This window comes from Sapajus apella, unplaced genomic scaffold (assembly GCF_009761245.1).
Source record: "Sapajus apella isolate SASKATOON/1434 unplaced genomic scaffold, GSC_monkey_1.0 scaffold4, whole genome shotgun sequence".
In the NCBI taxonomy this organism is placed as follows: Eukaryota; Metazoa; Chordata; class Mammalia; order Primates; family Cebidae; genus Sapajus; species Sapajus apella.
In genome coordinates, this window is record NW_022436944.1 from 56,169,963 (window position 1) to 56,193,877 (window position 23,915).

The following is a 23,915-nucleotide window of genomic DNA, read 5'->3' on the forward strand; positions in this document are numbered from 1 at the left end:
AAAGAAAGAAAGAAAGAAAGAAAGAAAGAAAGAAAGAAAGAAAGAAAGAAAGAGAGAAAGAAGGAAGAGAAATGGCTCACTCAAAGAACATTTTTAAATGCCCACTTAACTGTCTTATTTATTTAAAACATACTAGGATTAGTTTAGTTTCCCCATCTGGATGGGGAGGTTGTTGGGTTGTTGGCCTTAATAAAATGTTTCTTTAAGGAACTCTGCAAACAAACTATTGCATTTGTAGATATGAATGCTTTTAAATTATCAATTTAAGGCCAGGTGTGGTGGCTCACACCTGTAATCCCAGTACTCTGGGAGGCTGAGGTGGGCGGATCACCTGAGATCGAGAGCTCCAGATCAGCCTGACCAACATGGAGCAACCTCATCTCCACTAAAAATACAAAATTAGCTGCATGTTGTGGCGCATGCCTGTAATCCCAGCTACTTGGGAGGCTGAGGCAGAAGAATTGCTTAAACCCGAGAGGCAGAGGTTGCAGTGGGCCAAGATTGCACCATTGCACTCCAGCCTGGGCAACAAGAGCAAAATTCTGTCTCAAAAAAAAAAAAAATCAATTTAAATTGTCTGATTAATTAGAATCATTTATTTCACTTGATATGCATGGCTTCAGGAAAATTTTCAATTTACCTGGAAGTGATTTATCTCTTAGGTTGCTCAGAATGATGGCATATTGGAAACATGGGCTTACCTGAGACTTCTGTTTTGGCAATTGTTTAAAAAAAAAAAAAAAAAGGAAAACTATTATGTGTGCATTTTACATATACATACACAAAAACAAAACCACCAGAATGATCCTTAGAGGCTTATGAAAACCCAAGTTATGATTGAGTAATGACTATGAAAATTTCCCCCAACGTTTAGAAAATCTGTTCTCTACTGCAGAGGAAATAATACACCATGGTATCGAATGTTCTTTTCTGATAAGGGAAGCAACTACAGAGAACTTCTGTCTCTTTGTTCAAAGTAAACAGAGCTATTGATGGAAAAAAAAAAAAAAAACCAACAACTCTCCCAACATCGTTTTAAAATGAACATATCAAACTTGACTTTCATTAGAATGTAGTTATGTCTTCACACTAGTAAATAAAAAACCAAGACTCAGATTTTACATATCTATAGCTATCAATAGATTGATTAGATAGATAGATAGACAGATAGATAGATAGATAGATAGATAGATAGATAGATAGATAGATAGATAGATAGATATAAAATCTGGGTCTTGGTTATATACATATATATATATATAAAACAATGTTAACAATTACTAGCATCATCCTCTGGGCAAGAATGCCAAGTTAGTGTTTCTTCATAAAAGACAATCACAATTTGAGGACACTTCATACTTGTCTCTTTTGCCAGCATCAATTTGGTCTCATCTGAATCTCATGAGAAATATCGATTCTCCACTGCTGTCTGTGGCACCAATTATTCCTTCAGGATTAAGACCTCTAGGAAGCTCTCTTGGTTTCTCAGTAGCATTCTCTTTCCTTCTTCGATTTACTGTCATCAGATTCCCTGTGAGATAAGGTATTTTGTACCATCCTTTTCTTACTTGAGAATTAATAAATGCTTCAATTAACTCTGGAGAATCTAAATTTTCTTCAGGTTCCCAAGCGTTGTCAGCATCTGTAAATCCCTTCCAGTGAAGAAGTAAGAAAATATTCCTCCTTCCCATTTTCTGCACTTCAATCTACTACTTGCACTTTGGGAGGCCAAGGCAGGTGGATCTCCTGAGGTCAGCAGTTTGAGACCAACCTGGCCAACATGGTGAAACCCCGTCTCTACTAAAAATATGAAAACTAGCCAGGCATGGTGGCGCACGCCTGTAGTCCCAGCTACTTGGGAGGCTGAGGCAGGAGAATCGCTTGAACCCAGGAGGCAGAGGCTGCAAAGAGCCGAGATCACACCACTGCACTCCAGCATGGGTGACAGAAAGAGATGCTGTCTCAAAAATAAATAAAGTGTATAATTTAATCAATCAGTTTTAGTATATTTATGAAGTTGCACAACCATCACCACTATCCAATTCCAGAACATTTTCATCACCCCTAAGATGAATCTCATACACATTAAGTCATTCTCTACTCCCCTTCCCCAACCCATGGAAACCAGTAATCTTACTTTCTGTCTCTAGGGATTTCCCTATTCTGGAATTTCATATAAACGGAATCATACAACATGTGGCCTTTTTTTTTTTTTTTTGAGACGGAGTCTTGCTCTGTCACCCAGGCTGGAGTGCAATGGCACGGTAAGCCCAGCTACTCGGGAGGCCTGTCTCAGCCTCCCGAGTAGCTGGGATTACAGGCATCTGTCACCACACCCAGCTAATTTTTGTATTTTTAGTACTGACAGGGTCTCATCATGTTGGCTAGGCTGGTCTCGAACTGCTGACCTCGTGATCCACCCACCTTGGCCTCCCAAAGTGCTGGGATTACAGGTGTGAGCCACAGCCAGGCCGAACATGTGGCCTTTTGTGTCTGCTTCTTTCATCTAGCACAACATTTGCAAGGTTCGTCCATGTTGTAGCATGTATCAGTACTTCCTTTTTATGGCTGAATAATATTCCATTGTAAGGATATGGCATATTATGTTTATCCATTCCTTAGCTGATGGAGATTTGAGGTGTTTCCACTTTTCTGGCTATTATGAGTAATGCTGGTAAGAACAATCATGTACAAGTTATTATTTGGGCATGTTTATATTTCTCTTAGGTATATACCTGTGAGCAGCATATCTGGTCTTATGGTAACTGTTTAACTTTCTGAGCAACTGTCAGACTATTTTCCAAAGCAGACGCACCATTTTTCTTACCCACCAGCAATATATGAAGTATCAAAGTTTTCCACTTCCTTGTCAACATTTGTTGTTATCTTTTTTTATTTTAGTCATCCTGGTGGGTATAAAGTGTACTGAACGATTTTAAACTGGTTTTCAGAAAGGTGATTCAAAGAAGCCTACAACACACGAATAGGCAAAGAGATAAACAGAATAGAACAGAAAGTTCAGCATTAGTGGCATCTCAAATTACTGAGGTTAAGACAGACTTTTAAATAAATAGTGCAGAGACAAATAGGTAACCATTTGGAAAAAAGAAAGCTAGATTCTTACATTAAACTACAATGGACCAAGAATCTAAATGTAAAAAAATGAAACACTACAGTCATCTGAAGAAAATACAGGTAAGCTCCTCTTTAACTTTGGTGTAAGGATCCAGATCTGGGGTCAATAAACAATAGATTGACAAATTTGACTACGTAAAAACAAATTGCAAGACAAAAAACACCAAAGTCAGAAGACAACTGACAAATTTGGAGAAAATAACTGCAATATATAACACAGACAAGAGCTAATGAACAAAAAATTCTTAAAAATTGAGGACAAAGAACCAAAATCCATATCGAAAAATGGGAAAGAGACATGAACATAATTCATGGTAAAAGATATAAAAATGATTATTAAATACATTCTTAAAAGTTCAAACTCACACATAATTAGAGAAATGCAAATTAAACCTATCCTGGAAAAACAATTCTCACCTATCGTACCAGATAACTTTTTAAAATAAGGAAACAAATTCTACTGGTGACACTGTTGGGAGAGAGGCACCCTCATACATTGTTGGTGGCAATGCAAATTGGCACAACCCTCTGCTAGATGAAACGTTGATAATATCTAACAAAACTACATATGCATGTATACATATGAATTAATATGGAGTGATTTCCAGCACACACTTTCAATGAAAAAATCAGACCAGGTGCAGTGGCTCATGCCTGTCATCTCCACATTTTGTGAGGCCAAGGTGGGCAGATCGCTTGAACCCAGGACTTTGAGACCAACCTAGGAGACATGGCAAAACTTTTTCTCTATTAAAAAAAAAAACTTAGCCAGGCATGGTGGCATATGTCTGTAGTCTCAGCTACTCAGGAGGCTGAGGTGGGAGGATCGCTTGAGCCTGGGTGGGTGAGGCTGCAGTGAGCCAAGACTGCGCCACTGCATTCCAGCCTGGGTGACAGAGCAAGATCCTGTCTCAAAGAAAAAAAATAGAGAGAAAAGAAAAGGGAAGAAAGAAAAAAGAAAAAGTAAAGTGCCAAAGGGTATCAAGAAAATGTAACTCTTCGTGCAAAAAAAAAAAAAAGGAGGTATAAGAAAATAGCATGTGTGTGCTCATTGCTGCAAAAAAAATCTGGAAAGAACGGCCCAGAAATTAAAGAAACTGATTATAGGTCTGGATGGGCAGGAGGCAGAAAGGAGGAAGAAATGAAAATGGTGGGGGAGCAAGGATAAGAAGGAAGTGACATGTCTCTAAGCCTATCTTTTGTAAAGTTCTGACTCCTAGAACCATGGTAGTATTTCATGTGCCCATCATATAACCAAAATATAAACAAAATCAATCACAGTGTGGGGCAAAGCCTAAAACGGAATACACACACTAAAACTAACGAGACTGAGTGCTCTACAAATTACTACCATAACCACAGTAAAAGGAGTGGGAAAGAAAAAAACTATCAGTAACTTAACTGGAGGCTCTACGGCTGAAGACAAAAAACACTGCAAATAAACGAACATAAAATGAATAAAAATCTAGTCGGTAAATGTGTTTCTCACAGAGGTATTACGGGTTACCTAGTCTGAGACTCATAGAACTGATTAAGTAAATATATTGTAGACGAATGACGTTACAAATAAATAAAAAAGGCTAAATGATCATGGTGTCTGGACTGGAATCAGAGACATCGGTATAAACTCATGGTTTTTAACATAGACATATGCAGACAGATACAATAATAACAACTGTAGTATCATCAGTTAGTGCACATACACGCATGTCCTAGCTCTGTCTGCCAAGAAGTCCCAGAAACAGCGACCTTCCACTTAGCAATGGCATATCTAGTACCAGATCTTGTTTCCTCTAACATTCTCCAATAGGAACCAGAGATCCTTAGAGAAGTGATTAATTCCAGGGCTGGAACAGGGAATACACAACATCAGCCTGGAACATCTTGTGGTGTCTGAAAGTAAGGAAGCGCTCAAATAAAGATGGGGGCTTTTTTGAAGGAATACATGAGCCAGTCTAAAGGAGCGCCTTATGGTTAACGCTGGAGCAATTTTAGCAACAAAATAATCATGGTACTGGATTTTATCCCATAGGATAAAATAAACATCCAAGTCCATAATGAAATCATGCTATACACGTGCCGACTTTATGAGGAAGCTGTGTGAGGGGAGTACAGAAAATCTCTGATTTTTGCAACTTTTCTGTAAGTCTAAAATTAGTTCAAAATAAAGCATTTTTTTTAAGGTACTAGATTTTCCCTGATAAAAAAGAGGAAGATGAAGAGGTTACGGAAGAGAGCAGAGGGAGAAGGAGCCTGTGAGAGTTGAGAAGCCTCATTCATTGGAAGTCATAGTGGCAGTCTACGTTGACATCTATATGAAGGAAGAAACGGCCCTCCTTTTTTCTTCTTTTTTGAGACAGAGTCTTGCTCTGTTGCCCCGGCTGGAGTGCAGTGGCATAATCTTAGCTTACTGCAACCTCCACCTCCGAAGTTCAAATGATTCTCCTGCCACAGTCTCCCGGGTAGCTGGGACTACAGATGCCCACCACCACTCCCAGCTAATTTTGCCATGTTGCCCAGGCTGGTCTCAAACTCCTGGGCTCAAGTGATCCACCCACCCTAGCCTCCCAAAGTGCTAGGATTATAGGCGTGAGCAACCACACCCAGCCAGCCCTCTCTTTACTTCATATTTTATCCCCCCAACTTTCAGAAAGCTGGAAGGGTTTCTGTGTTTATAAGAAACAGTATAAAATTGTTATTCCAAGCCACACATGGGTTAGAGTCAAAGCTACACATGTCTATAGAGCACCTGAAATGTGATTACTGCATGATGAGATGTCGTGACAAGAGTGAAACGCGTACTGGATTTCAAAGATAGTACAAAACACTCATAGGCAGGTGTTGAACAATGAGAACACATGGACACAGGGAGGGGAGCACTACACACTGGGGTCAGTTGGGGGGAAATAGGGGAGGGACGGTGGGAGGTGGGGAGTTGGGGAAAGATAGCAAGGGGAGAGATGCCAGATGTAGGTGATGGGGAGGAAGGCAGCAAATCACACTGCCACGTGTGTACCTATGCAACAATCTTGCATGTTCTTCACATGTACCCCAAAACCTAAAATGCAATAAAATAAATAAATGAAAAAAAAAATACAATAAATAAATAAATGAATAATTTTTTTAAAAAGATAGTACAAAACAAAAATAAAGAGAAAAATACCTTATAATATTTATTTTAATAACAGACAATATTTTGGATACACGGGTTAAATAAAATATATCATTAAAATAAATATCACCCTTTTTTTTAACATGACTCATGTAAAAAAAAATGTTAAATTGTATATGTGACTCTCATTATACTTGCATTGCACAGTGCTGGCTGAAATCTGAATGGAACCTATACTGAGTTAGCACCCAGGGCATCACATGTATATAAAATACCCAAATACTTCTCAAGCCACATGGATGTCAGGAGACCTGGAGATGTGTTTTTTGCAAATCAAAGAGTCAGACAAGGAAGTATTTTTTTCTTGAAGATTTGCAGAATACAGATACATAACGAGAGCACAATGACTGGTGGCACATTCTTTAACCATAAATTCCAGGCTAATGTTACCTTTAGCACAGTGGTATGCTAAGACCCAGTTCATATCAGTTCACAAGAGCCAATTGTTTAATGTCCAGAAATGTTGCAAGCTGGTTGATACAAATTATAATAAAAAATTGTATGACAAACAAAACCCATTACTTCCGAATTGTTAGTACATTTTGCTCTTATCTATGATGAGGTTTTGTTACATCTATCTTAATATGTATCTGTATGCTAAAAACAAAATACAGTGTCATCCTACCACAGATCTCTTCCCTGCTCTGTTGCATGACATCACATTGGTACCATGAACTGAGCCACCACAGGAGTATTTCCAAGCTTGTCCAACCCACCGCCCAAACAAATTCAAAAATTTTCTTAAACATTGAGATTTGTGCACAGAACTTTTTTTTTAAGCTCATCAGCCATTGTTAGTTACTGTATTTTATGTGTGGCCCAAGACAATTCTTATTCTAGTGTGGCCCAGGGAAGCCAGAAGATTAGACACCCCTGATTATACCATGGAAATCAAGAAATGCTACAATTCAGGGCTTCTGTCTTGAAGAGCCAGTTTTTTTGCCAGAATAGCACTGCCTTTAAGGAGAGAGTAAAATGCAGAAAACATCAAAGGAACAGATAATAACAAGGGTTAGGATGTGAAGAAATTGGAATCTTCATACACTGCTGGTGAGACTGTAAAATGGTACAGCCACTTTGGGAAACAGACCAGCAGTTCCTCAGAAGGTTAAAGATAGTGTTACCATGTGATCCAGCAATTCTGCTCCTGGGTATCTAGCTGAGAAAAATGAAAACAAATGCCCTAAACACAAATGTTTACAGCAGCATTATTCATAACAGCCAGAAGGTGGAAACAACCCAAACACCCATCAACTGAAGAAGGAATAAACAAAATGTGATTTATTTATACAATAGAATGTTACTTGGCAATAAAAAGGAATTAAGTATTGATTCATTTTACAACACGGATAAACCGTGAAAATATGCTGGTGAAAGAAGTCAGTCACAAAAGGCCTCATATTCTATGATTCCACTTATATGAAATATCCAAAATAGGCAAATCTATACAGACAAAAAGTGGTGGTGTTTAGGGCTCGGAGTGGGGGAAACGGAATGACTGCTAATGGATGCGGAGGTTCTTCTTAGGGTGATAAAAACGTTCTGAGATTTATTGTGATAATACTTGCACAACTCTGAATAGATCAAAAAGCATTTAACTGTACACCTTCAAACAGGTAAATTATATAGTATATGAATGATATTTCAATAAAGCTCAAAAATCCATAGACTCTTTCCCTTATTTCCCTAGATACAGGTTCCTGCGTCCCAGTTCAGCTGGAATGACATTAGACAAGCAAGGCTCGCTGGGCTCCTCCTGAGAGATGCTGAGGAGAGGAAAGTGTGGTTTCCCAGGAGTAACCACCAGCCTAGAGGTCCCCAAAAGGAGGCCTTCAGGCTGGGTCTAGTTTATAAGTTTAAATCCGAATAGACAGCTGAAAAATCACAAGATTTCATAGTTTTTAAAACCCCAGATTTTGTTGGGCAGGGCGGGGTGGCTCACGGCTGTAATCCCAGCACTTTGGGAGGCTGAGGCGGGAGAATCACTTGAGGTCAGGAGTTCAAGACCAGCCTGGCCGACATGGTGAAATCCCATCTCTACTACAAATACAAAAAATTAGCCAGGCATGGTGGTGCGCGCCTGTAGTCCCAGCTACTCGGGAGGCTGAGGCAGAAGAATTGCTTGAACCCAGGAGGTGGAGGTTGCAGTGAGCCGAGATCACTCCTGAGCAATAGAGTGAGACTCTGTCTCAAAAAAAAAAAAAAATCCAGATTTCTGGCTGGGCATGGTGGCTCATACCTGTAAATCCCAGCACTTTGGGAGGCTGAGGCAGGAGAATCACTTGAGGTCAGGAGTTCAAGACCAGCCTGGCCAACATAGCTACTAAAGTTACAAAACAGCCGGGCACAGTGGTGGTTTGCGCCTGTAGTCCCAGCTACTCAGGAAGCTGAGGCAGGAGAATGGCCTGAACCCAGGAGGCGGAGGTTGCAGTGAGCCAAGATGGCACCACTGCACTCCAGCCTGGGTGACAGAACAAGACTCCATCTCAGAAAAACTCCAGATGTCCAACATCTCTTGCCATCAGAAGACGACAGCCCAACCTGGTTCCTATGATGAACTGCAGGCTGCAGCAGCAGCACCAGACACAAGCTCCCCACCACTCCTGTCACCTCCCTTCCCCAGAGGCTGAGTCGATTATCATTAAGAGAAAAAATACGTTTCTCTCCATCCCGAACAGAAAGCAAAAACTGAGGGGGGTCTGAGAGTTTCAAGAAAAATGCGTGACATCAGAGAGTTCTGGCGAGTGAACACAGCCTTCCTGCTTCCCAGGCTAACACGGTGCCCGCTGTCAGGAGAACCAGCTTTTCCTCATATGTGCCAGCCTCACTCCCTCATGTGCCCCGTCTGGCCCCAGCACATATGGGAAGACGCAGTCCCTGTGTCAGATTCTAAGCGCCATGCAGGCAGAACCACGTGTGGTTTGACTCACGATTTCTCTCTGGCAGCTAACACTGACTGGGCAGAACATAAAATGGGTAACCATGTGACCAGGGAGAGAACAAAGGCAGCCAGAAGCCCATGTTCTTGAACCACTCAACCCCACAGAAGCCATTTCAAGTAGAAAGAGCACTTGAAGCCCATCAATTTTTCCTTTCTTTACCCCACCTTCTTTCTGCCTACAGTTTACCCACCCACCCACCAAAATCAAATTTAGTTCAAGGGGAAGTTTAGCCCTCTGAGCCAGCTAGGGATAGAATGGGTAAAACAAGGTATCGGTGGTGTGGGTCCTCCCATGCCTGGCCCCATCCAGACACAGCGCACCCTCTGGGTGGGGGCGCTACTCACGCTTGATGAGGTATCCTGGGGAGTGGGCAGCAACAATGTGCAGGACCGTGCAGCCGTCCCCATCCTTCTGGTTGATGCGGCCTTTCCACTCGGGCTTGTGATCCATTAACCACCGGAAAAGATGGTTTTCCCCTGAAGGGAATTAAAATGACTTACTAATGGTTTCCACATACAGTGGAAAGTCAGCAAAGTTAATTTGTGCAGCAGCAATAGATTAAAAAGAAAGAAAGAAAATCAGCAAAGCAAGTCAATGTGGACCACACTAAGGTAATCAAATGAGGAATCCAACACACGTTTCCACTCACCACAAACAGGTGTGGGGAGACACAGGTGTTTGTCAAGTGAGAGGAGGAGTTATAGAAAGTTACCCATAATCATCTTAGATCAGGTTCCCTAGAAGCCTGAGATGGGGATTCTTATACATGCGACTGAGCTAGAGATAGCATGAGAAAGAGTGACGGAGGCAGGACAGGTAGGGGAAGCAGCTAAGCAAGGACATGATCCTAGTGGGGTCACTCCAGCCTAACCTCAAGAGCAGCTCTGCAGCAGGAATGCACCACACTCTGGACCACCTTGAGGCACTGGGGCTGGCATTTTGAATCCCCATGTCAGTCAAATGAGAACTACAGAATGCACTCAGGGAGAGAGCCAAGGTCCAGAAGGAACCTCCCCGGGAAGTGGTTTCTGTTAGCAAGGAGCAACTCTCTGGCCAAGGGGCCAGCTGTGAGTTGTTAGCAGCCACCATTGACAGCAGGTGGGGGTGAGGGGGGTTGGTGGTAAAGAGGATCTGGGTGAGGCACAACGGCCTCCACTTTAATAATCAAGCCAGTATCTCTAGTGAGATTACCCTACTACATTATTATCAATAGGACATATATTGAATTCTATTCCCAGACTCCTTCCTTGGAGCTCCTGAGATCTAGGAAAGTCACACACTTCTGTCAAATCTTTGGACACCCATTTGTCACCATGTCAGAGTTCTCCTCTGAGAAACAAATCAAGGTTTAAAACTTGTGAACTTGAAGGCTTGATCTTACTGATACCACCTATAATCACAGGAACTAACATAAAGTAGACACAATGGGGAACCATGACATTCCTAACCAGAGCCACACTTCTCTGCCTTCCAGTTTCCTAATCTGAAACTGGGAGGATTAGATTAAGCAGCTTTCAATCAGGCTTTACTTTTAAATATTTATCCACCAATCTCTGTGTAAGAATAAAATCTCTTGGCCAGGCATGGTGGGGCTCACGCCTGTAATCCCAGCACTTTAGGAAGCCAAGTCAGGCAGATCACAAGGTCAGGAGTTCGAGACCAGCCTGACCAACATGGTGAAAACCCATCTCTGCTAAAAATACAAAAAAAATTAGCCAGGCGTGGTGGCGGGCACCTGTAATCCCAGCTGAGGCAGGAGAATTGCTTGAACCCAGGAGGCAAAGGTTGCAGTGAGCTGAGATTGAGCGTGTAATCAGGAGGCTGAGGCAGGAGACTCGCTTGAACCCAGGAGGCCAATGTTGCAATAGGCTGAGATCGCACCATTGCATTCCAGTCTGGGCAACAGATCGAGACTCCGTCTCAAAAAAAAAAAAAAAAATTAGCCACGTGCGATGGCTGGTGCCTGTAAAAAATCCCAGATACTCGGGAGGCTTAGGTAGGGGAATCACCTGAACCCAGGAGGCAAAGGTTGCAGTGAGCCAAGATCGCATCACTGCACTCTAGCCTGGGTGACGGAATGAGGCTCACTCTCTTTTTCTTTCTTTTTTTTTTTTTAACGTGACTAGAGACTCACTCTCAAAAAAAAAAAGAAAAAATCTCTTATAAATTCCCCACCATATAAAACGAATAACAGCAGGATAAATCTAGCTAATGCAAAGACAGGGGTCCCGGGCCTCAAGCCCCATGGCCACCTCTTGCTCCCCCGTTCCGGGGAAATGATACAGCCTACAAGAGGTAGACTAGACAAGTTCTCTTGGCCGCTTCTGGTGGTAAAATGTTATGGGCGAATGTCCCACAATGATGCCACGTGTGCTTGGAAAGAAAAACAAACTTCTATCTAAAGTGTGAGTGTGTATGTACGTGTGTGTTAATGATAAAATAAAAATATTTTTAAAGTTAAATCCTATAACCAGATGGTGAAGCTTAAAAAAGAATTTCATGAAAATAGCAGTCCTTTAAAAGAAGCACAACCAAACTATATGAGCAACAGCTCATGTCTCCCTTGGGGTCCCCCCAGCCAAGGGACTGTGTCGTTTGTCCCATAACACAGCAGTCAGCCCTCTGGGCTAAAGTGAAAATCAACCTAGGGAAAAAGACCAAAGCTGCCTCTGCCGGCAGGAGGAAACTCCACAGGTCTCCTGGGAGCGTTACCCAGCAACCACTTCCCAGAGAGGTTCCTTCTGGACCTTGGCTCTCTCCCTGAGTGCATTCTGTAGCTCTTGATTGACTGACATGGTGATTCAAAAGGCCAGGCCCCAGTGCCTCAAGGTGGTCCAGAGTGTGGTGCATTCCTGCTGCAGAGCTGCTCTTGAGGTCAGGCCGGAGTGACCCCACTAGGATCACGTCCTTGCTTAGCTGCTTCCCCTGTCTATCCTAAGTCCCTTCCTTGGGTCCCAGGGCTCCACCCTGCTGCCAGGATCTCTCTAGAAACACATAATCCTTTCCGTTTGGGCCTCCTGGAGCTACCAGGTGCCAGGAAAGATAAAAATGATGCTATTTCCCTGCTGCTTCATTCATTTGAATAATCAGATCATTTGAATATTCAAATAGTCTGCATTCAAGAGGCTTAATTCTAGTTTCACTTGAGCTCAGCAGAGTCCCAGAATGGCTGGAAGGACACCTTAGAGGATGTAAAATTGGGAGAAGACTCACTGGCTTGGATGCAGAGTCGCATGAGGGCATGAAGGGGATACGGTCCTATAGTCTCAACACTTGCACCAATGGAGATGAGCCACTGGACTAACTTGGGCACCTGTTCCATCTTCTCATACAGTCCAATGAAAACGTATTTCTGGAAAAAAAAAAAAAAAAAAACACACACAGGACAAATTATGGAAGTCACTAGTCAAGATGAAGCTTCAAACTCCTTTACCCATAAAGTTTGGAATCAGCCTAACTTGGATTAGCTGTGGTCCAAGCCTAGCATTATTAGAAATAACAAATTTCTGGTAAGGCAGCTGAAGGAAAATGTCCCAGACACAAGGAAGATATGTTTCAAGAAATTATCTTATGAGGCCAGGCATGGTAGCTCCACTTGTAATCCTAACACTTTGGGAGGACAAGGCAGGCGGATCACCTGAGGTCAGGAGTTCAAGACCAGCCTGGCCAACATGGCAAAACCCTCCCTCTACTAAAAAAATACAAAAATTAGCCAGCCGTTGTGGCAGGCATCTGTAATCTCAGCTACTCAGGAGCCTGCGGCAGGGAGAACTGTTTGAACTCAGGAGGCAGAGGTTGCAGTGAGCCAAGACTCTGCCATTGCACTCCAGCCTGGGCAAAAGAGCGAGCCTTCATCTCCAAAAAAAAATCACCTTACCTCAAAGAGACTTTTCAGGGATAACTCTGGGACATGAATATTTCTTGGTAGCCGGTCTTTTTTTGCTGACAGAAGTAGAAAAGGCTGGTGGAAGGAGAAAAAAGAAAAGGCTGGAATAATAATGTTCTCCACATAGGTTATTAGAGCACAAAAGTTACATTAAGCTTTAAAACAAGCAAATAAAAAACACTCTCCAGCTTTGTCTTTTTTTAAAGCGCTTGCCAAGATGTTCAGCTATTTGCTGTGACAATCAAAGTCTCTGTCTAGTCAACTTCCTGCTAAGGACTACGGCCCCTCCACACTTCCTCCAAGCCTGCTGAGGACAGGAACAGCTGATGTCAGGCAGCATTTCACAGTATAGTTGCAATGGGATTAAAAAAAGAAGTAATTCCCTGCCAAGTTCTTAAGGTTCAGCAACTGGAAGACTCAAATCCTTTAGAAATAACCCATTCCAATCAATTATCCAGCACATCAGTGTTTTAAAAGCCCCAAGTATGTGGAGCCCATTAGACCCTGTCAAGCGGTATGCTGGAGCCAGCTCCGAGCAGCTACGGAGCTGATTATGCACATCTCTTCCTAACTCCAGGTCTTGTATGTCATTTTAGCAGCTGGAAACTGGCCATGGTGACAGTATTTATGTTACCAAAATTAGCAAATGCTACAAATCGGGACCCTTTTTTTCAGAGACCCAGTTGTTAAACCACTGACCCTATCTAAGTTGCTGAAGAGAATAAATCCCAAAGAAGTTAAGCTGTTTTCCTAGGTCACGCAGCACATCCTGAGAAGCCCCTACTAAGATCATTCAGGTATGCTTCCAGGGGTAAGAATTCCTAGCTCTGTGATGACCATGATTGGAGAACTAGTCTCAGCTCCAGCCTCTCTCACGTATGGCTCTTGCCAGTGGACTTAGGACGACAGGAACTGAGCCCATGGCCACATCTTGCTTCTAGTTTCCTTCAGATTGATACCCATTCTTTACAGAGTCTCACTCTGTCGCCCAAGACTGGGGTGCAGTGGCACAATTTCGGTTCACTGCAACCTCCACCTCCCAGATTCCAGCAATTCTCCTGCCTCAGCCTCCTGAGTAGCTGGGACTACAGGCACATGCCGTCATGCCTCGCTGATTTTTTGTGTGTTTTAGTAGAGACGGGGTTTCACTGTATTGCCAAGGCTGGCCTCGAACTCCTGAGCTCAGGCAATCTGCCCACCTTGCCCTCCCAAAGTGCTAGGATTACAGGCATGGCCACTGTGCCCAGCTGACCCATTCTTTTTCTTTTTTTCTTTTTTCCTTTTTGAGACAGAGTCTCACTCTTGTTGCCCAGGCTGGAGTAGAATGGTGTGATCTCAGCTCACTGCAACTTCCATGACACCCATTCTTAACTTTTTACCCTAAACAGGCCTCACTGCCCACACTCAACTCCACATAATATGTGCAGGATTTTAGCAATCCAGATTGCTGGCCTTTTAAAAGATGGCTCTGTCTACAGTGTTTGGGAATTACCAGAGCCGCACTGCAGGTAGGATGTTGGACCTGCCGCTTGGGCTGGATTCCTGGGCCCTCCTTTGACTGGCTGGGACAATCATCTATTAGGAGTTGCCTGTCTCCCATTCTCTCATTCTCTACCTAGGCCATGGAGCTCTATTCATGTCCATCCCACACTGGGAGGAGAGGACAAGGTTCTTTTTCTGAGTGTAGTAAATTAAACTATATTCCTGCTAATGAGGCCTAAGTCCTCCTATTCATAGATCTAACCTAGAACTTGGAATTACAGAATTTCAAAGCTTCTTTAAAAATAAAGCTGGGAGGATCACTATGGATCTCTTGGTCCAGGTGCCTTATCCACAGAGAAAAGATCCCAAATGTCTTTTAACAGGGCCCTGGATTTCTGACTACTGGTTCCCCAAGAGTTCAATCTGCTTTCCTCATCCCTGCTGCCTGCCCTCCCAAGATTTTTTAATATGGGGGTAAGCGTCAGGGAGCCCATGGCTGGGCTCTAGGGGTTTCCTATGAGTCCCCTGAAACTGTATACATAATTGTCAATGCATGACAAGACAGCCCCATACATTTCATTAGATTTCCAACAGAATCCATTATCTCGCCCAAAATTTAAGAATTCTCTATTCCAAAGTCACCCAACCTGCTTGGATCAGGAATCCTTAATAGGTTGCCCTTACTTTTGGTGGCTTTTCTGGACTGCCCAGCTTTAGAGAGCCCAGCTTTCCCTGTTTCCCTGTTCTAACCAAACTCCTAGCTTTGGCCAGCACATTCTCATGCGCACTTACAGCCTAACACCAATGACAGCTACTATTCACCGGGCACTTAGAGTATGCCCGGTATTATAAAACTCCTCAGCTCAGCGCCTAGCACTGTAAGCCTTCAACAAACATTACCTGAGAGTTGCTCTTGTCCATTATTTCTAATTCTCACCAAAACTCTGAAGGAGTAAGTTTATGTAACTCAACTTACAAATGAGGAAATAAAACTCAGAGGGGAAGTAACTGGCCAAAAATAGTAAGTGGAGGATTCTGATTCAAGGACACATCTGTGTGAAACCGAAGCCCAGGCCTCCGCGGTCCACCCCCTCCTCCATTCCGTGGATTCCTGGCCCTGGGTTCAGGTCCTACAACCTCAAGTAGCTACTATCCAAATGTTAGCAGTCCCTCAAAAGCACATCGGAACCCTTGGGGGCAGCCCCGATAGGTCACCGGGGAACACACTAGCTAATGCAGTATAAAAAAGAATTGTGAAAATGAACACACAACTTTGTTTTTCTCATTCCATGCGACCATTAGCATCTGTCCTTTACATTTCTTTGATGACAGTGGAGACACAGAGCAAGGAGTGAGGGTGCCACAATCTAAGTGTTTTTCTCCATCTTTAAAAATAAATGGAAACTGGCTAATTAATCTATCTCAAAGACTTTCCATCTTTAATGATGTCCCAGTTAAAAATTCATCCTGGCATCAAGATAAACAAATAATAAATTGCAATCCCTCAGTGTCAATGAAAAGAAATCGTTTAATCAAGAATGTACTCTCCCCACGAGAGAGTCATCACCTTTTACTTACATGCCATAATCCTTTTTTTGCCAACTTTTCTATTACAGATTGCCACACTTCTGCTGGGAATTCAGTTGTGAAAATATGATCAAAGCAAGGCAAGAAACTTTGCAAAACAATGGAGTCATCTGAAAGAAAGTTTCATGATTTAGAGATTTTAATGTGGGGAAAGTCTACAGCATTTGAGAAAAGGTCCTCCAATTAAGATCACACAAAGACAAAGGGTAAATTAAAGATACCCAAAAGAAAGGCATTTTCAAAGTAATATGAAGTCCTTTATAACTGATTAAAGTGGCAATTATTTTCAGTTCATCATAAAATCAATCCCCCAAGAGTTAGGCAGCATAATTAACGTTCACTTTGCCTTTCTAGTTGCCAAGCCGTGTGATCTGTGCTTATATTTAATCCCTCAAACAAACCACTAAGGAAGTACCTATAATCTCCACGTATAGAAGAGGAAATGGAAGCTTAAGTCACAAAACTCACTTCCTTTAAGAAAAATAAGATAAATATTGTTACCTAAAAGATTAGAAACTATGACAAATGAAGATAGGTTTCATGGCATATCATGCAGCTCGTTCATGACAAGAAATAAGACTGGAACCCAGATCTACCAATTCTTGTCATCAGCATACATACATTCTTCTGGCCTGGTAACCCATCAACCTATTACACCTTATGATCCTCCAATCACATTTCTCAAATCCACGGATGAGACTGTCCAAAGGGACAGGTCAAGAGTCAGAATAACTTCTCACCTCTTCCAAGGTTATTAATTTCAAAAAATAAGTAAATATCAAAACAAACATATACTATATGAAAGGATACAAAGTTTCTCACAAATATATTTTTCAAAATTTAGAAACTAGGTCACGCCAATTTCTTTACCTTCCAAAAAGGAGTACTTTGGTAAAGTATTGGATGCGTTGCCCTAAGAAGTCCTGTAAACTGCCCCCTTTCAGGGTGGGGCAGAATGCAAACCAGCCAGGTTACCTTAACGGGCAGTCATCAGGAAGCAGTGTTTTGGAATTCCTATAACTCTGGCCTGGCTTCTGACAGAATAGTGACATTTAAAAGATGCAGAGGATGGGTGCAGTGCCTCATACCTGTAATCCCAGCACTTTGGGAGGTGGAGGCAGGGGGATCACCTGAGGTCAGGAGGTGGACACCAGCCTTGCCAACATGGTGAAACCTGGTCTCTACTGAAAATACAAAAATTAGCTGGGTGTGGTGGCAGCGCCTGCCATCCCAGCTACTCAGGAGGCTGAGGTGGGAGAATCGCTTGAACCAAGGAGGCAGAGGTTGCAATGGGCCTAAGTCTGCCACTGCACTGCAGCCTGGTCAACAGAGCGAGACTCCAACTCAAAAAAAAATACATATGTATGCAGAGAAGGCAGTGAGGAAGTGCAGGGAAAAACCAAGCCACCAGCTTAGGAAGAAAGTGAAGCTAGCCTGGCCACTGTTGGCAAAAGACTGAGTGGAGAGCTGTGACCCATCATCACCTATCCAGAGACTTTCTACTTCCCTGTCTAGGGGACATGGCTGCAGCTGCCTCTAACTCTCTCCCACTGCCTGCTACTGCTCTAACCCCCTCTCTGTACCAAACTTCTCAAAATCTGTGGGATTCCACCCACAGACCACAGAAGTTGGTTTCCCACAACTTCAATGGGAACAGTTTGAGTGATAACGGTCTATCAATTGCCAGCTGTGGTTTCCCCACATTTAAAAGCCAAAGACCATTTTTCAGAAATTCCAACATGTGCCATTTTTAATATTCTAACATCTCTGAAATCAGGATGTGTCTTACAATCAGTGTGGTCTCTCACTGGCAGTGCACAAATTAACAGCACTCTTAGTGCAACTTAAATTTGATCAAACACCATGTTTAAAAACAACAGCCTAGGTACTGGCAGGACTTTAGACTGCACCATCACTGGCAAAGAGTGAGTTTATTCACTGTGCTTTACTAGTTTCTGGTTTTGCCTGATCTAAGCCACTGACAAAGCTGTCTTAGGTCAGGTCATTAGAGTAGTAACTTAATGCAGTGACACAAAAGGTTCCCCTCCCTGCTAGGCTGAGCATGTAGGTCTTCTGCTGATTCTACAACACCAGGCGGTGAGCTGCACAGCCCTGACACAGAGCACCCATTATCAGCTTTCACAGGACCCTCCCTCAGCCCTTCCAGGTTATTTTCATAGCAAATAAATATTTTCTTAATAGACTGGAAACATACATGTGAAAAATCACAGGAAAGGCTGGGTGCAGTGGCTCACGCCTGTAATCCAGCACTATGGGAGGCTGAGGCGGTGGATTACCTGAGGTCAGGAGTTTGAGACCAGCCTGGCCAACATGGTGAAACCCCATGTCTACTAAAGTACAAAAAATTAGCCAGGCATGGTGGTAGGCATCCATAATTCCAGCTACTTGGGAGACTGAAGCAGGAGAATTCCTTGAACCTGGGAGGCAGAGGTTGCAGTGAGCCAAGATCACACTATTGCACTCCAGCCTGGGCAAACCAGAGTAAAACTCAGTCTCAAAAAAAAAAAAAAAAAAACCACAGGAAAGAGCAAAACATCAGGCGAGCAGTATAAATATGGAAATCTCTATGTATAGCAACACAAAACACTTAAGAAGTCTGCAACCGGCCAGGCAAGGTGGCTCACGCCTGTAATCCCAGTACTTTGGGAGGCCGTGGCGGGCTGATCACAAGGTCAAGAGATCGAGACCATCCTGGCCAATATAGTGAAACCCTCTCTCTACTAAAAATACAAAAAATTAGCTGGGCATGGTGACACGTGCCTGTAGTCCCTGCGACTTGGGAGTCTGAGGCAGGAGAATCACTTGAACCCGGGAAGCGGAAGTAGCAGTGGGCCAAGATCACATCACTGCACTCCAGCCTGGTGACAAAGTGAGACTTCGTCTCAAAAAACAAAAAAGTCTGAAACCAAACTCGCAAAGCTTTAAGTCATTTGTGCAAAAAGTACTTCATTGTCTTCACAAAGGCAGAAGCCACCGAAGCTTCCAAAATGCTTTCTAATGTGTGAACTAGTTTCATTAAACTACATAAATCAGTCACAAAGAAACACCCAGAAATTTTCTCCCCAGGAGCTATTAGAATAAAATAACAAGGACTTTACAAAAAGTTTCCCCAGTTCCAACTTACTGCTTATAGTGGTGAAGACTCCGACAAGGAAATCAGCCACCGGTGCCTGGTCTTGGCTTCTCTGCACAAGTCGCAGACCTTCAAAAAACATGCGGGCGGCTTCATAAGGCTGGAGCAACCTCAGCAAGGAATACCCAGCTCGGTAGTATCCCTGGAACAGGAAAAAAGCAAAGCTGTCCTGTACCACAACTCCTTTAACCTGCTGGTAAAAGGAAAAGCAAGACTGGCAACACGGGAAATCCAACTCTGAAAGTCTCACTTCTGGCTGGCTGCAGTGGCGCATGCCTATAATCCCAACATTTTGAGAGACCAAGGCAGGAGGATCGCTTGAGCCTGGCCAACATAGTGAGACCTTGTCTCTACTGAAAAGAGAAGAAAAATTAGCTGGGCATAGTGTCACATGCCTTGAAGTGACACTTCCAGCTACTCAGGAAGCCGAGGTGAGAGAATTCCATGAGCCCAGGAGATCGAGCTGCAGTGAGCTATGGTCATGCTACTGTACTCCAGCCTGGGCAACAGACTCAGACCTTGTCTTACTTCTATGTCAACAGGGATTTTTTTCTAACCAGCACTGGGTACATGGTTTCCACGTTGTATTCTGTGCCATGTTGCTCCTGTCATTTAACTGTCAAGAAAGCAATCACTTTCAAGTCCATGACTTAAATAGCATCTAACATATGACACAGAGAGGAGGAAGAAGGGCTGTTTCCAGTTACATCTGCGGTTGGTTTGTTTTTTTATTGATTAATTGATTGATTGATTGAGACAGAATCTTGCCCTATCACCTAAGCTGGAGTACAGTGGCATGGTCCTGGCTCACTGCCACCCTCTAATTCCTGGGCTCAAACTAGCTGGAACTACAGGTGTGCACCACCATGCCAAGATAATTTTTCTATTTTTTGTAGAGACGAAGTCTTGCTATATTGCCCAAGCTGGTCTTGAACTCCTGCCCTCAGGCAATCTTCCTGTCTCAGCCTCCCAAAATGCTGAGATTATGAGGCCGGGGTGCAGCTCAAGTGAGCCACTGCACCTGGCCTTATTTATTTATTCATACTTCAAGTCACAGCTTGGGCCAGAACAGAAGAATAAAAACAATCCTTTGACTAGTGTTCAGGAAAAGAATGAGATTGACATGAAAACAAAGGTGTTTTTCCTGCCCCTTTCAAAGTAAACACAATTTCCACTGAGTATGTAAGAAAAAAATTGTAGGCCAGGCGCAGTGGCTCAAGCCTGTAATCCCAGCACTTTGGGAGGCCGAGACAGGTGGATCATGAGGTCAAGAGATCGAGACCATCCTGGTCAACATGGTGAAACCCCATCTCTACTAAAAATACAAAACATTAGCTGGGCATGGTGGCACATGCCTGTAATCTCAGCTACTCAGGAGGCTGAGGCAGGAGAATTGCCTGAACCCAGGAGGCGGAGGTTGCAGTGAGCCAAGATCGGGCCATTGCACTCCAGCCTGGGTAACAAGAGTGAAACTTCATCTCAAAAAAAAAAAAGAAAGAAAGAAAGAAAAAAATTGTAATGACAAACATTAAGATTTACTGAGTTCTACATTATAAGCAACATTCACGAGAGGTCAAGGAAATATTTGATTTCTATAGAAAGAAGAAAATTACAATGATCAATAGAAGAAAATGGTCACATTTTGCCCATATACAGATAATATAACTCTTCAAATAAGAATAAAATGATACTGCCTTCCCCACTTTGATCATCTGAATCAACCTCAGGTATCTACCAAAACAATTTTCTGTCTAAGATAACAGGAGGCAGGGTGTGGTGACTCAAGCCTGTAATTCTGGCACTTTGGGAGGCCAAGGCAGGAGGATTGCTTTAGCCTAGGAGTTTAAGACCAGCCTGGGCAACATAGTGAGACCCTGTCTCTACAAAAATAAAAATAAAAATAAAAATTTTAATTAGCTGGGCATGGTAGTGCAAGCCTGTAGTCCCAGGTATTCCAGAGGCTGAGGGAGGAGGATCACTTGAGCCCACGAGGTCAAGGCTTCAGCCTGGGTGACAAAGCAAGACCTTGTCTTAAAAAAAAAAAAAAAAAAAAAAATGATAACAGGTGTTCACCAACTGGGTTCATAAAATAGGAAGTACTTTAAAATTCCACATAACACCAAATTTCTGACTATTTATTGATTTGTTTTAACCTTCATTTGAAAGTCTCAAGACCTCAGATAACAAAGGAAGGAGGAGAAAAAAGTAAAAAGTTGTGTTTTATTTTTTCTAACCATGCAACCTAGTACAGAATCTCCCATTTCTTTGCCTTCCTCAGATTTAAGAGTTTGTTTTTTTGGTTTTTTGCTTGTTTGTTTGTTTGTTTTGAGAAAGATGAAGGGGATCAGAATATGCCACCCTAAAATATGCCACTTTGGCATAAGGATTATTTTGAGCTGAAGGTATCTGAGATTGAACAGATGCAAAAGAAGCTTCCCTGAGCTTCACTAAACTGACTAAAAAGCAGAAACTCTGAAGAAATGAGGACTGCCATAAATCTCCTCTCCCAGGGAAGTTTTATGGCCATGAAGAGAGAAATTCATCACCAAGACTGGCCTGAACAAACCTTGCTAAGACAGCCCTAATCATCCCACATACATACACCTTCCCACAGTCTGCAGCCCCTACAGACCTAAAACTCTTTTCCTTTGTCTTGTCACATCTCTACAATTTATTACTTTTTATTAAAAATATCATAGACGATCTTAGCCCTGTCTACTTTTTTGGAGCTTTCTTTCTTTTCTAGGAAGATTCCTTTGACACATAAAAGTCAACATCAAATGAAATCTGTATACTTGTCTCCTATTAATCCGTCTCTTGTCAATCTAATTTGCTGCACCTTCAGGAGCTGCTGCAGGTTTGGCCACTCAAGGAAGAGCCCCTTTGATTAAAAGCATCAAGTAACTTGGGACACTGTCACTGTCTCCACTTCAGAGATGTGAGCAAAACCCAAATAGTAACAGCATCCCAGCTAGAGAATTGGGAATATCCTAAAATACCTTTGGGAAGAAATCTCCCGTGAATGCACTCCCATTTCCGAAACTAGTCAATAACTTCTAAAGCAGCAACGTCCAATCTTTTGGCTTCCCTGGGCCACATTGGAAGAACTGTCTTGGGCTACACATAAAATTCACTAATACTAATGATAGCTGATGAGCATTAAAAAAACAACCACAGGCCGGGTGTGGTGGCTCACACCTGTAATCCCAGCACTTTGGGAGGTGGGTGGATCATGAGGTCAGGAAATCCAGACCATCATGGCCAACATGGTAAAACTCCATCTCCACTGAAAATACAAAAATTAGCTGGGCATGGTGGCACGTGCCTATAATCCCAGCTACTTAGAGGCAGAGGCAGGAGAATCGCTTGAACGCTTGAACCAGGGAGTCAGAGGTTGGAGTGAGCTGAGAATCACACCCCTGCACTCCAGCCTGGGCAACAAGAGCAAAACTTGCCTCAAAAAAAAAAAAAAAAAAAAAAAAAAAAAACCCAATGTTGAAAGAAAGTTCATGAATTTGTGTTGGACCACATTCAAAGCTGTCTTGGACGCCAGGTTGGACAAGGTTTTTCTAAAGTATTCATCTTCCAATCGAGTAAGTTTGAGTCAGGGTCCACTTAGGTAAAATGTCCAGATCCCTCTCTCAAAGTTGAAGTACTCCACAGGTCAAACCTCCACCACTCCCTTCCCATTGTATTCTGTTCCTAGCAGTCACACAGTGTGTGCTGCTTCAGATGCTCCAGAGTTGCTATTGAATTTAAGGCCTCTGATTTTGATGCTCGGCTTCTCCCCAGATTGAACACAAACTACTCAAGAGCTAGTAACAGTCTTCCCCTCCTTTCGTCCGCCTTGAGGCACCAAGCACTAAAGGTGCCATGAAGAGTGGTACTCAGGACATTTTTGACAAAAAAACAATCAAATGATGTCTATTGACCTTTGTTAACAATCTTAAAGGGTCTTAGTGGCCTCTCAACCTTCCATGATCCCTCCAAAGAGTTGGTTTCTACTGTATCAAATGCCTTCTGAAGAATCGGTCTTGTGTCATTCACCCAGCTTGCATTTGAAGTAAAGCTTTGCTCAAATCAAACTTGCAAACAGCAAAGAGCATGAACAGATTATGAGTCTGGGTGTAACTACCTCAGAGCAAAACCAGCTCCTCTGAAATCTCCACTGTGCTCCATCCACTAGAGGCCAAGCTCTGCTGTCCCTACTCGGTGCATTTCAACGGCAACCCTTGTTTTCACTCTTCTCCAGATAATGATCACATGCCCTATGGGCAACTGTCTGAAGAGGCAAAGAGAGCTGAACCAGAAGCATTCCTAGCATTTCCACTTTTAAAAGGAATGGAAAGAGGCAGGCTAAGAGGAAGGAGGCAGCAGCTGCCACCCCCAGATGCCACTGCCCCTTCACTCATCCTCTCATCCACTACCCAGTACTCCAACTCATCTCCCCATACCTTCACCCTCCCACCCGTACCTTCACGCTCCCGCCCCCCACCTTCACCCTCCCGCCCCCGTACCTTCACCCTCCCGCCCCGCACCTTTTCACCCTCCCGCCCC

General features: G+C 43.0%; 1 protein-coding gene across 2 annotated transcripts in view; it reads right to left on the reverse strand.

Annotated features, from left to right (window-relative positions):
• Positions 1–23,915, reverse strand: part of TRANK1 (tetratricopeptide repeat and ankyrin repeat containing 1) — a 123,145-nt gene that overhangs the window by 52,637 nt on the left and 46,593 nt on the right. For both annotated transcript variants that reach the window (XM_032269764.1, XM_032269772.1), the window contains exons 4-8: positions 19,350–19,500; positions 16,196–16,314; positions 13,127–13,210; positions 12,463–12,601; positions 9,594–9,725 (exon numbers count right to left, since the gene is read on the reverse strand). In XM_032269764.1, the coding sequence (XP_032125655.1) occupies positions 9,594–9,725; positions 12,463–12,601; positions 13,127–13,210; positions 16,196–16,314; positions 19,350–19,500 (625 nt within the window). The remainder of the gene's footprint in view (positions 1–9,593; positions 9,726–12,462; positions 12,602–13,126; positions 13,211–16,195; positions 16,315–19,349; positions 19,501–23,915) is intronic.